The sequence below is a fragment of the Salvia hispanica genome, chromosome 4 (assembly GCF_029641045.1).
Source record: "Salvia hispanica isolate PSC_SH4W2 chromosome 4, Shi_PSC_v1, whole genome shotgun sequence".
Classification (NCBI taxonomy): domain Eukaryota; kingdom Viridiplantae; phylum Streptophyta; class Magnoliopsida; order Lamiales; family Lamiaceae; genus Salvia; species Salvia hispanica.
The window spans coordinates 18654254-18670377 of record NC_142695.1 but is presented as its reverse complement, the minus strand read 5'-3'; the positions used below and the strand labels follow the sequence as shown (position 1 = coordinate 18670377).

The 16124-nt window shown below is 30.4% G+C and overlaps 1 protein-coding gene across 2 annotated transcripts; it reads right to left on the bottom strand.

The window, feature by feature from the left end:
• Nucleotides 1-5581: 5581 nt before the first annotated feature.
• LOC125192684 (MADS-box protein AGL24-like) lies at nucleotides 5582-12926 on the bottom strand. Of its 2 annotated transcripts, none has more exons than XM_048090312.1 (9): nucleotides 12780-12926; nucleotides 12260-12445; nucleotides 7067-7142; nucleotides 6836-6897; nucleotides 6653-6752; nucleotides 6458-6499; nucleotides 6330-6377; nucleotides 5966-6093; nucleotides 5582-5762 (listed from the first exon to the last, which is right to left on the bottom strand). In XM_048090312.1, exons 2-9 carry the CDS (start codon nucleotides 12439-12441, stop codon nucleotides 5735-5737), a joined length of 666 nt encoding a protein of 221 aa, XP_047946269.1. In that variant the 5' UTR covers nucleotides 12442-12445; nucleotides 12780-12926; the 3' UTR covers nucleotides 5582-5734. The 2 variants fall into 2 exon arrangements, with proteins under 2 accessions (XP_047946269.1, XP_047946270.1); XM_048090313.1 differs by having other exon boundaries at nucleotides 5966-6084; nucleotides 12780-12925.
• Nucleotides 12927-16124: the final 3198 nt, after the last annotated feature.

Sequence of the window (16124 nt, the reverse complement as noted above, 5' to 3'; positions counted from 1 at the left end):
AATAGTCGCGTACTCTACAATCCAGACCATTATAATAATATTACTCTATTTCACTGAAAATAGAACACATTTGTTAATTTTTTATTGTTGTGAAAAATAGAACTCATTTGAATAATATTACTTTTTTTGTCCTTTTCTCGTACTAATAATATGGATTCCACGTTCTACTAAAATTACTTATCTTTTACTTTTTTTTTTACTTCTCTCTTACTTTATCAATTCCATGTTAAAACTCGTGCCATTTACCATGTATCTTATTTTTCGTGGATGAGGAAGTATTATTACTCCCTCCGTCCCATCCCAGATGTCACACTTATGGGATGACACGAGATTTTAGGAGGTTTTGTTTTGTGTTTTAAATGGGAGAAAAAATATAATTTTTTTATTAATGTGAGAGAGAACTTTTTCCCGAAAATGGAAATATAACATCTTTTATGCGACAAAATAAAAAGAAAAATGCGATATTTTTTTTTTGGAATGAGTATTATTTTGTTGAAAATTGAAATTGTTTTACCAAATACATATCGGGATAAGGGTATGCTTTAATGCTCACTAAATAGGTAAAGTTTTACATGTTCTTCATTCTCTCACAAATTTGCAAAATCCAAACATTGAATCGATGGCCATAATGAGATAATTTTTTAAGTTTACAACGAAATTAAACTTGAAAAAAACCGTCATACTTGTCTTTTTCAAGATATTAGTTTTTTTTTTTGAGAAATTAGTTTTATAGTAGTACTAATAGTAATAATTGAATAGGCAGTATTAATTTTTAAAGCCATTAATAATTGAATGGCTAGAATATGAAAAATAAAAGATTGCAAGAATCTTTGTACGTATTATATAGGCTAGAATGACTACAACTTTTAATCGAGTCCAATTCTAGCCATTCATAAAAGATTTAATCTAATTCCAATAGTAACTATTTTCGTGATTTGATTCTTATTAATCATTTGTTGATTCTTATCTATCTTTTATTGAGATTTCTTCCAACACATGTATAGTAGTTTTTCTCTATCCTATTGCGAGGCCATGTACTTCGGAAAATATTTAATCATTTAAGTGATTTAAATTTTATGAATGTTGTCTTTTAGAATTGATAATAGAATTTTTTTTTTTTTTTAAAAAAAATCATGCCTGAAAAGATAAAATTCAAGAATTTTTTTTATCGTATGCATAAGAGCATCTCCAATAGCGGCTAGCCCACCGGTTAGCCGATTCGCATCGCTAGCCGGTCGGCTAGCCGAACCATTGGAACCGGCCAGCGGCATTTCGGCTAGCCGATCGGTGAGCTCTAGCCGATTTGCGGGCGCTAGCCGCCCGCTGGCCGATCCCGCTAGCCGCCATTGTAGGCTCAATTTCGGCTAGCCGGTTGAATTTTTTTTAATGTATTTTTTATGCATTTTTTTTATTTATTGCATTTAATTAATGCATTTTTTATGCATTTTTTTTATTGCATTTTTAATGTATTTTTTATGATTTTTTTAATTATGTAATTTTTTTAGGATGGACCTTTTTTAATTTATATAAAATTATTGCATTTTCAATGTATTTTTTTAATAAATTAGTGAGGAGTAGAGTGGGGCGGTGGCTCGTGTGGAAGCCCGGATTTTTTTTTATTATGTAATTTTTTTTATTTTTAGTAAATGTAATTTTTTTTATTTAAATAAAATTAACGAATTTTTTCCGTATATGTGTCGAAAATTTAATTCTGTATTTTGTGTTTAATTCTGTAAATGTAGTTGTTTTTGAATTATTTTTATTGCGGTTAGTCTGTGGCTAGCCTATTTGATTAAAATGATGATGTGGCAGATGGATTTTTAGTGCTGATGACGTGGCAGGGAGAGAGAGTGGCTAGCCTGTGGCTGGCCTAAAGCCATTGGAGATGCTGTAAAATATATTTAATCAAAGGGGGTACTATATTTTTCCAAATAAAGATAATCGATTATAATAATTATTTATAGTTAGATATGTGTCAAATTAAATCAATGACCTACTTTTGAATAGGTACAATTTTTTTTTTTTAATCTTAGGATCGAGTTAGCATTTGATTTAGAATACCTATAAATTATAATTATTCTTTCAAGTATCTACTAATCTATACATATATACTAATCGGATCCTATTGTAATGCTTATAGCACCATAATTCAAAATCAAAACTAAATCTCCACCCTTGGATTTTAAAATAGTGGATAAGATTAAAGCTCACAAATCTCAATAAACAGTAGACAAAATATCAACAAAAGGGTAATATCGTCATTATGTTATCATATGATAATTTTCGTGAGTGTTTTTTTTTATTATATCAACATTGTGTATTACAAATATCAACAATATGACATTAGAATATCAACACAAGGACAAGAAAATATCAACACATTTTTATTGAGATTGGACATGCATAATATTGAGAATTTGCCTACAATATATTGAGATTTTTTGTTGCATTTGTTGATAAAAGCTGCTTATCAACATGTACGAAAATTGAAATATAATTTATCAAATTTCATCAATCGAACATCGTCGGAACATATGCAATTGAGATCTCGTTGGAATCCTTATTAAATTATCTTTAATTTGATATATTTTTTGCGAAAAAATAATTTAAATTGAGAGAGTTACGTAAATTTAAAGATTTGAGATGATTTTGAGGAGAGAGAAAGTAGTTAGTCATAATTACTACATATAGGATTTGACATTAATACATTTTTAATTTAATTAATAATTATTTAAATTTTAAATATATTACACTTGACATTATATCAACCACAAAATCTTCTAATCTAATGGTTAAAAATTAGTCTCAATTTTGGATTGATAATTAGTTAGCAATTGATCATATCCCTATACTAATCTATACATATATAAAAAGCGAGTTTTAACCTTTTTTAAAAATATTTATAAATTTTGGGTATAATTTGAATATATATAAATTTAGGGTATGACTTTGAATATTTGATATCTATAACTATATTTAAACATAATCACCGTTACAACTTTATTTATAATTACAGTTTAACATAACAAGGATTTATGACTAATTTGAAATTAAGTTAATAAAACGTAAAGTAACGGCCAATGATCACTCCCTTTTAATATAAAAATGTCATACAGTCAATGAAACGCAAATATATACACTATTTATCCTGCCAATAAAAAAAAATAAAGGCCAGTTGATAAATCCAAAAAAGTAACCGCTAATAAATTACAATATACTGTGTTCATAAGTATAATTTTGAATCATTACATTACTATAAAATAAAAGATAATTAATGTATTTTTTCAAGATTTCATTCCACATGCTACGACCCATGCATATTAAAAAGTGTTTTAATACTACTAAATGATACCGAGTAATCATATTGGAATATGCATTTCAAAGGCAGTTAGTACCGTTACAAACTTCAATTTATATGAATATTTATTATTGTAATAATTTCGATAATTATGTGAAACATCATTATTTCTTATTTGTTTCCCTAATAGGACTCATCTATGTCTATAAATATGTGATATATGCAAGATTATAATGCTCTTCTTCATTATGTTTCCTTATTGTATTCCAAATTACAAATTTTCTGAAAAAAGAATTTGTTATAACCATGCATGGATTTCACCTTTCTTAACGATCTAGAGTCTAGTAATACGTAGTCAGTCATTTGAGTTTTGTGTTTATTTATGAATTCATTAAACGTGGAGACAAATCCAATGTAATCTCCTTAGAATGTATTGTATTTTCCACTACTGTGTGGTATGAGTATCGTTTCTTACCTTATTACGTTTTTTGTTATTTTTTTATCTAAAACCATTAATTGTTTATTTTTCCATGTAGGGCACTAGGATTCAAGACACTTTTCCCCCCAATTTACAAAATAAGTTTCGTGACCAAATTAAGAAATGTCCAATTGTTACTATTTGCCATTTTGTTGTAAAAAAATCGAGATTATACTCCTACGTATCATGAATTTGCAATTACTATGTGCTCCAAAATAAGAATATCTGAAGTCAACGATTCCAAATTTTCAAGATTTATGTATTCATTTAAGATAGTTGATCTAATCAAGCAGACCAAATAATTGATAAAGAGCTACTCTTTGGTACTTTTTGAACTACTTTTTGCAATTATATTATTATTATTATTATTATTATTATTATTATTATTATTATTTTTTGTGTATTAACATTCACTGTTTGAAAAATATTTTATATGTTTGGATTTACCTTGATGGGAGGTAAGATTGATTGATAGTAGTAATTTGAACATTGGTCGTTCACCTCCTATTTTCGTTTGCATGGCCAGAATTTCCATCTACTTGGTAGTAGTTTATTGCCGCTGCATGGCTGTCCACCAAAATTTGGTCAATTATATGAATATGATATTGAGAATGAAGTTAATACTCCCTCCGTCCTGAATAATTCGGGTTACTTTGATCGGGCACGAGTTTTAAGAATTGTAATGAAAAGTGGGTTGACAAAGTTAGTGGAATGTGGGTCCTACATTTATATATTAGTTTTATAATAAAATGTGAGTAGGAATGAGTTAGTGGAATATGAGGTCCACTACCAAAAATGGTAAAAGTGAAATAGGACAAATTATGTGGGACGGACAGAAATAGAAAACTGGGACGAATTATCCGGGACGGAGGGAGTAATAGATTACTATCGGGAAGGTGTATGATTTAAATTAGAATACATATTAGTACAATGTTTTATTCTAATATTTTTTTTCTATATTTAAGGACACTAGGACAACAATGTTTACTGTGAAGAATCTTCACTCAGAAATAGCTGTGAAAATAAAAAAAAATGTTGGATGAATATAATGTTTCGGCAAAAACGTTTGGTATGGCCAAACAGATGATTTTTATTTTTATTATTTATAATTGTATGATGTATATATGTAGTTTTATTTTGATGAATATTACATTGTCGCTGCCTACATAATTAATATAATTAATTAGTTATTTTTGTTTCGTGAAATATAAATATTTCTTTATTTTTATAAACTTGAATAAATGTAAAGTAAATTAATTATACGTGCATCGCACATGGGACGATACTAGTTTAGAATTAAATTCTAGATTTTGGTTTGCTTTTAATCCATGTTACGCAATTAATCTTTATTCAAAAGACATTACACAATTAAGCGGATGATTACAATAGAGCCGAGAGAAGCACAATAAAAATTATTCTTCAGGTGAGAATTCATGAGATATTTTTGTGAAAAAGTTACAGCTAAAGAGTGAGTTGATTTTGTTACCAAATCTTCAATTCAACTTTGACTTCTCAGCAAATTGAATTTACTGGTCTAGTTAGCAACAGTGTCAATCCCACTCAACTAACTTTTTCAATGGTAAAAAAATTATGAATCTACAAGTATGAATGATGTCATTTTCATAAATTGTAGTATTTGAAAAATATATATCCATAGTGATTATTAGTAGTATTATATATTTATATACACTTAAGATATAAAATTTATAGTTAATAGAATAAAGTTCAAAATTATATTGGTCCTAATCATATGCTTATAGGTCGAGAACATTATGTTGTAGATTATGTATAAACAAAGTGCAAACTCGTTGAATAATTATTTTCATAAATGTAACTAGAATCAAATCAACATTACAAAAGTAATAGTAAGAAGTTGGAAGTCAGCCAAGTTCATATAAATTAAGTAACTAAACGCAGCTCAAATTAATGAGTACACATTTTCTGGTTATATAACTATACTAACAGTCGCCGCCGGCAAAAGGTAAGCTGCATAATGAATAAGCACATCATCAGCTTAGCATTTAACAACACACACATACTCATACCACCACCATCTCTGTGTACCAAAACACACCTGATTTTGGTAAATCATGAACTTAATTGAAAAGATTTGGCAAGTAACAAATTAAAAGCCCTAATCAAATCAAACCCTAGCTAGCTAGTAGTATATTCATATATGCAAGACGTACCCCAGCTTGAGAGCAGTGTCAGAGACGCTCTTGTCGTCGTCCAGACTGCGGCCGCCAAGGCCATCAGAGTTGGTGATGGACTCAACTGAACTTCCTAGCTCCACTGTGTTTCTTGTGTTCTGCACACACTTCACTATACTCAACAACTACCATATTGTAAAGTCTCACAGACGAGATCCTCTATTCCAAACTCGTGCTTGTATTAATTAGTCCCTAATTCCATTCGTTAAATTGCCTCGATCGAAATCCATACATGGAGACAATATTTAACGATTGGAATATGAGATATATACAAACACGATTGTGCAACAAAGAATTTTGTCTATCGGAGAAAACTAAAACAAAGTAGCTATTTTTATAGTACCTCAGCTAGCTGTTTCAGCATTGCATTTTCTTCTTCCAATTGTATCTCCTGCATTCTCAAATAATTACTAGAATTCATCTATTTTTGGGATATATGAAAAAAACGTATAGGTTTAATTCGGAACATGCCCTCGTCTTCATCTTGTTGATCTCGCTCATAAGCATGTCATTCTGCAATATACGACATCACTCAGCATCATCAGCAACAATAAGCATTTGAATAACCGAATTTGGTCAAAATATGAGATTGACTAAACTTCGTGATTTAAGTAAATATTTGCCTAAAAAAGAAAATAGACAAACTAAATAGCACGAAAACTGCACCTTTTTTTTCACAACACGGCCCAATGCCGACTCAACCACTCTCTCCAGCCTGGCCAGTTCAGACATGCCGAGCCCTTGGAGCTCTTCTCCATTAAGTTGCCTACACAAAAAGGCTTTTCGATCAGTTTTCAACACGATAATAATGGAAGTACGTGATCACCGTATGTGGATACGAGTTAATACTTGAGCTCGAGAGTCAAGGACGTGAGTTCCTTGCTGGCCGCACCATTGTAGTCGCCTCCCTCCTAAAAATGTAAGAGAAAACAAAGACTTAAATTGAAAGATCTCGAATGATCAAATAATTATGTATGTTGGAAATAACTAACGGCATAGTTTAATAAGTAGAAAGGAGTGCAATAATTGAATATCCTATAATTAACTGTGTATGAACCAAAATTAAGTTTAGTTAATCACCTGATTATGGAGAATTTGCCGGAATCGGTTGCTACCCTCTGAATGCATCTTAAGCCTTTGGATGATTTGCATCATGCTTCAAAATCGACAAAGCCAATCATGAAATACCTTGCATGTTATATATACATATATAAGTAGAGAGTCCGGTTAGGATGCTAATTATCTTAGATTCTACTCCCTCTGTTCCATAGTAGTGGAGACATTTCTTTTAGGCATGCGATTTCAGAAAAATTGTGTTAAATAAGTTAAGTAAAGGAAGAATAAAGTATGAAATGAAAAAGGTAGATAGATGAAGAGAGAATAACGTAAGAGAGAGTAAAATAAGTGAGAATAAATATGTTGACTTTTACTAAAAAGGAAAATGACTTCAATACTATGGAACGCACCAATATGGTAAAATGACTCCACTAGTATGAAATAGAAGTAGTAATTGCTAACTATGTCAACGGTCTATGCTATAGATTTCAACAAAATTTAGTTAACATACAAATGCATTTATGTTGACATAGTTAGTAGTTAACAATTAACAACTGATCACGTCCCTATAAGTATATTATAATTTAATATTTGCTCAAATATCACCAATATGGTTTATACCTACAACAATATTTGACAATAAAACTTGAAAGTAGTACTCCCTCCGTTTTATAATAGTGGAAACATTTGTTTCGGCATGAAGATTAAGAAAAAAGGTGTGTAATCTATTAAATAAAAAGAGTACTGATAAAGTAGAAGAAAGGAAAAAGTAGAGAAAATAAAGTATAAGAGAGAAAAAGTAAGAGTGAGAAAATGTACTTTTTACTAAAAAGAAAATGACTTTACTATCATGGAATGCACAAGATGGAAAAATAACTCTATTATTATAAAACAGGAAGACTAGTATTATACAAGTTAGAGTGAATCGTATTCCTTAGTTCAGATTTCTCATCATATAGAAAATAATCTTCTAACACCAATCTAAAAAGGAATTAAATAATTAAAGAATAAATAGTACTCCCTTCATTTATTTCTTTATAGCTGAGACACTTCTTTTTGACACGCAATTTTAAGAAATAGTGTGTAATATGTAAAGCGATTAGGTAATAAAGTAGATAAATTAAGTAAGAGTTAAAAAATTAGAAAAATAAATAAAGTAGAGAGAGTGAAGTAGGAAAGAAAAAGTGAGCTAATTATTATCATATACTCCCTCCGTCCCAAGGAAGATAACCCCTTCCATGGGCGGCATGGGATTTTATGCAGCTTTATTTTGTGTGTAAGAGGAGAGAGTAAAGTAAGAGAGATAGAATAAAGTAGAGATAACAAGTATTTTTATTTTAAGTAATGAGTTATCTTGGTTGGGACAAACCAAAAAGAAAAGTGGATCATCTTCAATGGGACGGAGAGAGTATAAAATAACTCAATTATAAAGGAACTTCTTGAAATGAAAAAATAACACCTATAAGAGCATTCCCAATGCTCTCCCTAAAAACTCTCTTATTTCTCCCTAACTCCTGCTACATCAGTGCCACATCAGCACCAAAATTTATCCCCAGTTTTTAGCCAACTTTTAGCCAACTGCTCCAATGGTTTCTCCATTATTTCTCCCTTATTTTTCCCTAACTCAACATTTCATTTTTACATCATCACTAATATTGTTTAATTTTCCCTACAAATGTGTTTAATAAATAGATTTATAATGAACAATTCATCGTTGTATTAATCATTGGAAAATATAATACAACAAGAAAAAAAAAACTACAAATAAAAACCATAAAAAACACATTTGTAGGGAAAATTAAACACATTTGGGAAAAAAAAAAACGCCGAAAAATCGCCGAATCGCGCCTACAGTGGGCGCCGATGATTCGGCGATAAATCGGCGATGAAACGGGAGTTGGCGTTAATTCTACCGAATTAACGCCGAAGAAACGCCGAAACACTCCCAACGGTCGGCGATTTTCGGCGAAAAATCGCCGAATGTTATCGCCGGACCATTGGGAATGCTCTAAAGGAACGGATGAAGTCGTTAATTAAATATCAAATTCCTGAACCATCAGTTATAGTCCAAACTATGGGAAATGCTGTTGGCGCTATCAACAACATGGAGACTTCCTAGTTTTGGCAACTGAAGATTTTCTTAATTAAGATATGTTTGATTGGTATATTCAAAAATATGTTTCGAGCATTTTGTATGATTGAAATTGCGTGTATAAAATAAGTTCTACAATCCACTTTTATCCAAGACAAAAAGAATTATTTCATCATATTGTGTTTGATTATGCATTTATAAAATGTTTCTCAACAATTTAAATATATAAGAAACAAACAAGTCTAAGTCTTCAGCATAGTATATTGGTTGTGAATGACGTTCACAATAAGTAACACAGTCAGTTCTTTGCAAAAGTAAAAAGTACCCATCTCATAAGGAAACACTTCATTAACTCTAATAGTTTAATAAAACAATAGTTTAATAAAACAATCTAATTCTTACTTAAAATAAATAAGTGCATTTGGGGCGGGCCGAAACAAAGAAAAGCGCGAGTCGCATAGGATGCAGAGAGATTTCACAACCTAGATAGGTCTTGACTATTTAATCATGAAATATTGCAGTGTCAATCAGCAAGTTTCCCTTCCTTAGGAAACTAACGGTGTTGTTTAGCACTAATGGATCAAACACTAGAGATAAGTATTTTTTGGCTATTTATTGAAAAATGAGGTCTCAATGATTGTTAGTATTCCTTAATACTTGTGGACATAACATTGATCATACAATATTGGTTATGCGCTACATTATCCACAAGTTTCCCTACCTTAGGAAACTAACGGTGTTGTTTAGCACTAAATGGATCAGACAGTAGAGATGAAGTCTTTCTTAGCTATTTATTGAAAAATGAGATCTCGGTGATTGTTACTCCCTCCGTTCCTTGTTAATAGATGCATTTCTTTTCGGCACGAAATTTAAGAATAGTGTGTTAAATGGTTGGTGGAAAAAGTAAGAGAGAATAAAGTAAGAGAAATGAAGAGAGAATAAAGTAGAAGGGAGAATTACTTTCTGTCAAAAATAGAAATGACTCAATTAACTTGTAACTTCCCAAAATAGAAAAATGACTCTATTAACATAAAACAAAGAGAGTATTTCTTAATCCTTTTGGACATAACATTGATTATACAATATTGATTATGAGCTACATTATTATCTTTCTTACTTTACTCTCTCAATTTGACTATTTATTACTTTCTCTGTTCCGTCATAGTTGAGGCATTTCTTTTCGGCACGGAGTTAAGAAAAAAATGTTTAGTGTGAAATGGAGGGGAATGAAGTTAAAAGGTGAATAAAGTAAAGAGAATAAAATAAGAGAGATAATGAAATAGAAAAAGAAAAGTGAGTTAATATTACCATATAGATAAATAACTCAATTATAAAGGAACTTCCCAAAATAGAAAAATGATTCAACTATGGTTAAACGAAGGGAATATATTTTTTCATTGCCCTAAAGTAATAAGACACACTGAAAAAGAAACTAGAGAAAGTAATATTGGATAAAGTAAGTAATTAAACATGCATAAATACGTTAAATTGTATGCGTAAATTCGCAAATCAGCCATGAGGTTGAATTCCATTGGTGGCGAATTATTCACGAATTTCTTATGCAAGGAATTTACTATGCTTATTTATGCATGCGTGGTTCGTATGTACGCGTCGTTCTCAGTTAATCTCATGTTAAAATTCTTTCTATATCACGCCCTTATATATGTGTGATCACTTCTCTTTGCTCATAATTAAAAATTTTAAACTTAGTTTATTTTCATATAAATATTTTCTTGTAAATGATTATGGTTAAATTAAATATAAACCATAATATATTACTACTCCCTATGTGTTAGAAGAAACACCCTGGAACTCATTTCACTGTATATCAAGAGAAATAAAAGGTTTTATGAAATCATTAGCTCCATTTGCATCCAACACCCCTAGCCACCACTATACATTTCTAGAACGACTTAACAATTTTAGTAACCTTTGGTCATTTTTATTTGGATCATAGGTTGGTTTTGATGTAGCTTCACAGGTAAAAAACATGAAATAAACATATGAAAATAAATAAATTTCCATCCTTAGAAATTAGAACAAGTAGCCCTATAGGGGGGTGCATTAAGGTCCTAATACCTCCTTAGTGTTAAGCATCAAATAGATCATAGCCCTTGGATCCTTGGATTGGGTAATTGTGATAAACTACATTATCAGTCAAGCTACATTATTAGATTAAATTGCTACATTATTTTACTAAAATAGTATAAGTACATTATTAGATGACACGTGGCATTAATTTAACAGTTAGATCATAAGATCTAATGGACTACAAGTGTTTTGTTTTGAACAATATTTATCATATGAATATGAATACATCCCTGTCGGTGTATATAGTAAAGGTATGCCAAAAAAGTTACTAAGAACATGCACTGCTTTCATTTTGATTGGGGGAGGAAAGACATTGTTATGATAATAAGATACTAAGATACTGAAGATTGTTACATATCTTGATATACAGCAGCTGTAGTTTCATGGAATATCACACTTAAGCTGATTTTCAGATGGCAAAATATCTTGTTTTCCATCCCCATATTAGGATAAGTTACTAATGGAGTATTGAATCTAGAATAGCTAGCTCATATATAGGCATGCTTGATATCATCTTTTCACCTTGACTTATGAAAGCACTTGCCAATTGCCATACGCACAAATAATTTTCCATCATTGACTGAGACCATAGTAATGATTAATGTGAGACTTAACTACGTAAATTCATTTTCTTTAGACGAGCCTACTATACATTATGGAGTACTACTACAAAATAAGTACATTCCGTTTTCAAAAAAAGTTCCTCCTTTACTTAGAAAGGAGTATATTTTTCAAGTAAAAATTAATCACATAAAAAGCACTTCAATGATAACCTCAGACTAATTGTGAAGAGAAACATATACTCTTTATATGTAGACGACAAGAAGTCGTACGAAGATGCAGTAAATTTTTAATGGTGAAGAGTCATACATACCATAAAATCATTTAAGATGTGAGATCTAATTAATCCTCTCAAAAGTAGGATTACTATTGGAGAGGAATATAAATGATGAAAAGCAGCATCAGTAGGACTATTCAAAATGAGAACATATGATGATATATTCAAGAGAGAGAGAGAGAGAGAGAGAGAGAACCTGGAGGTGGAGTAGTCGTAGAGCCTGCCGGTGGCCGAGAAAACGATGAGAGCAATCTCAGCATCGCAGAGAGTGGCGAGTTCTTGAGCCTTCTTGAAAAGCCCTCTTCTCCTCTTGGAAAAAGTCACCTGCCTCGATGTCAAGTTATCGATCTTTTTTATCTGAATCTTTTGCCTCACCATCTCCCTACAAACCCATTGCATTTGCACTTCATCAATTTTATAATTCCATTTTCCAATATAATTCTAAACTCTAGAGAGAGAGAGAACTCCCATTGCCAGGCCGGCGTGGGGTTTGTTTTTTGATAAAACAATGCATAAAATCTTCAAGTACAATACCAAATCTGAAAGCCAGAAACCCTTCTTACCAATAACAGCAAAAAGTAATACAAATTCAGATATATTATTTAAAAATAGGGAGAGAAAGAGAAGCAACGGAATATTTCTAAATTAGCATAGAAAAAAAATGGAAACTTTGAAATTAGTTGTAGTTTGCTAATTCGGGGAAGAAATGACATCACCAGCAGAAGAGGAAGCCCAAACTGCAAAAGCCACCAACCCTAGAGAGAGAGAGAGAGGAGAGAGGGAAAAGCAAGGCAAATCTGAATATCTGATTATGAATTTTCGAAGAGCTTATAAAAGATAGATAGTGGGGTAGGGGCAGTGGGCTGGAGCTGGAACCAAACGACCATCACTTGCAAGGTCAATCATACATTTTAATTCAACTTTTATTGACATGTCTAATTTTCGAGGATCATATCGCTCTCTATTTCTTTTTATTTACATATGCACAAGGAAAAAATACACCATACGAGCAATGGATACAAATACTCCCTCCGTCCCATAATTGATCGAGCATCAATTTGTCAAATTAATGGAGTATTTAACTAAGAATAGATTGAACATCGTCATACATGAGAGTGTGTGATAATGATACTAAACAAGACTCTGAATCCATTATAGTGGTAGTATCTCGTTGTCTATTCAACTTTCTTTGACAATTGTAATTATTTGCGAGGTGTGCTAAGATCGATGGCAATTCCAGACAACTCCTTGATTACATATATCTACAACGAACATCAATCAACACTTGGTTGCGTAAAATTTAAAATAAAAAATAATTTATCAAGCCACATAAATTTTACGTTCATGAAAATCAAATTTTGAAAAACATTGTTAGTTTGATGATAAGTCCGGTAGTTATTATGTCTAACAATTCATAATATTTTAAGAATTTTAAAAAATTAGAAACTATTATGTGTAATTCAATAATCTTCTGTTACATAAAATTTTCAACAATTTGGTTATTAATTAACCTGGAAACTTTGTACTATGATATAATAACGTATATCAGTGTTTTATAATTTCGCCCAATAAATGACATGAAACATACATCATGGGTGTTTGTGAGGTCGATTAATTATTTAATTACAGATTGGGCTTTTTAAAAGTACTTCTCTCATGACTAATCTAATTTTTCTCGAAGCTAATGCTGGTATCTTTGTGTCAGTCAATCAGTGCAGTGCCTTACATTTATACTGTCTATTTTTGAATTACAGATAGCAATATGGAGTATCTGTTAGATATAAATATAACTCGAACTTCACTTATTATCTTAACATAATTTTATATATCTAATGTTTCAAAATAATTCCATATGAGTTCCCAAAATGATTTCTGAATTCTGACAATCGCAAAATGGCGAAGCACAATGTAAATTGTAGCATACGTAATGCGCATCAAATTTGCTATCGACGTTCTTAGTTTTTTTTTTTTATCTCAATATATTTGAGTGGAATTACAATTATATCCAAACGTATGTACTATCTAAATTAATAATCAAATGATTTATTGGTTTTTTAATTAAAATGAAACAAATAAAGAAATATAAACTTGGAGAGTTAATATTCCTAGATATGAAAGCCAGGTAAGAGAACCTTTTGTGATGATGCAACTACCTTTTACCATGTAAAGCAAAGTACTTGGACTAATTTGTTCTTTATAATTTGTGCACCTCTCAATTGCATCTCCTGAGTTTTGTATACGATCATAAAGTTTAATAACTATTCTAATACAAATTAATATTATTAATTAGTTTGAATATTAACTTGAAAAACTATAAAAGGAGAAATTATAGTAGTATAGTATTCTCAAAGGGGGGTTTTATTTTAGTTGGTAGTTCATTTGTCTGCAAATATATTTTACATCTACTTTCTTACTTTTGTACTACATAATAACATTTGCAGATTGCACATCCAAATCAAAAGTGGTAAAGAACTTACATTTATTTAGGTTTGCATATATAAAACAAAAGTAGTGGAGTTATATTATGAACTACAAGCGGACTGTAATAAATTATTTCGTAGTACTACATGTAGGTGTATATATGTGTAGGTTTAGGTAAGTGGTGGAGTAGTAATATATAAAATTTACTCCATTATATTTAACTATCCCAACTGATCTTTTGAGAGAGAATAACCAGGTAAATTAAATATAAAAATAATTAATTCATGCTAAAGGCAACTTTTGAAATTCAACAACTAAACAACCACTTATATGAAATGATTTCTTATCCAATAAATGTATACTTTTTGTGAAAATACATACCAATTGGAATAAGGATTTCTTCAAACAACAAATTAAAAATCTGAATCAACTATTAATGAACACGATATAAAAATTGATACAGTATAATATTAATTCGGCCACCAAACTTATACAAAACGAACATTGATTGGTTATAAAGTCAAGATTTAAAGCTATGAGAATTTAATTAGCAATTTGATGCAAGAAAAGTGAGATGGTGCATTGGATAGCAGTATGTGATGGAGGTTTGTGCCGTACGAAGAGGAGGGGCATAGGAAGCAGTCGATTATTTATAGCTGGATATGAACTTCGTACCCAACATGTTTCCCACTTCATAAATTTTATCCAGGCCACTTGCTTATTCATATCTGTACGGACTCTCCAATGCTTACTTAGTTTTAGAGGTGAGTATTCAAATTTGAGGATTGCGGGTTTCAACAACGAGGAAGATAGAATCAAATCAAAACAAAATACTCCCTCAGTTTCACTCAAGATGTCCACGTTCTTGAGTGATACGTAATTTTAGAAAGAGTTGTTAGATATAGTAAATAGGAAAAAAAAAGGAGTAGTTGAATATTGTAACGAGGAAAAAAGAGATTTTATTTTCAAATATAGAAAGTGAACATTTTGAGTGGGACAAACTTAAAAAAAATGAATATTTTAAATGAGAAAGACGGAGATGAGAGGTGATCAATTGCTAACTAATTAACAATCCAAAACTAAGACTAATTTTTTACCATTTGATTATGAGATCTAGTGGTTGATATAAGTGTATTATATTTTAAATTTAAATAATTATTAAATAAAATTAAAGGGTATTAATGTCAATCTCCTCTTATTAAAATTATCTTAAAACTTTAAATTTACGTAATTCTCTCAATTTAAATTATTTTTTTGCAAAAAATATATCAAATTAAAGATAATTTTATAAGGATTCTAACGGGATCTCAATTGCATATGTTCCGACGATGTTCAGATGATGAAATTTGATGGTTTTTATTTCAGTTTTCATATATGTTTATGATTTAACGAAATCTCAATATAATACATATAAAATCTCAATATAATGAATGTAAAATCTCATTATAATGCATATGAAATCTCAATAAAACTGGGTTGATATTTTCGTGTAATTGTGTTGAAATACTCATGTCATTGTGTTGATATTTGTAATACACTATGTTAATATAAAAAAAATACGAAAATTATGATAAGATGATGAAGTTTGATGATTTTTATTTCAGTTTTCGTATATGTTGATGGTTTGATGAAATCTCAAT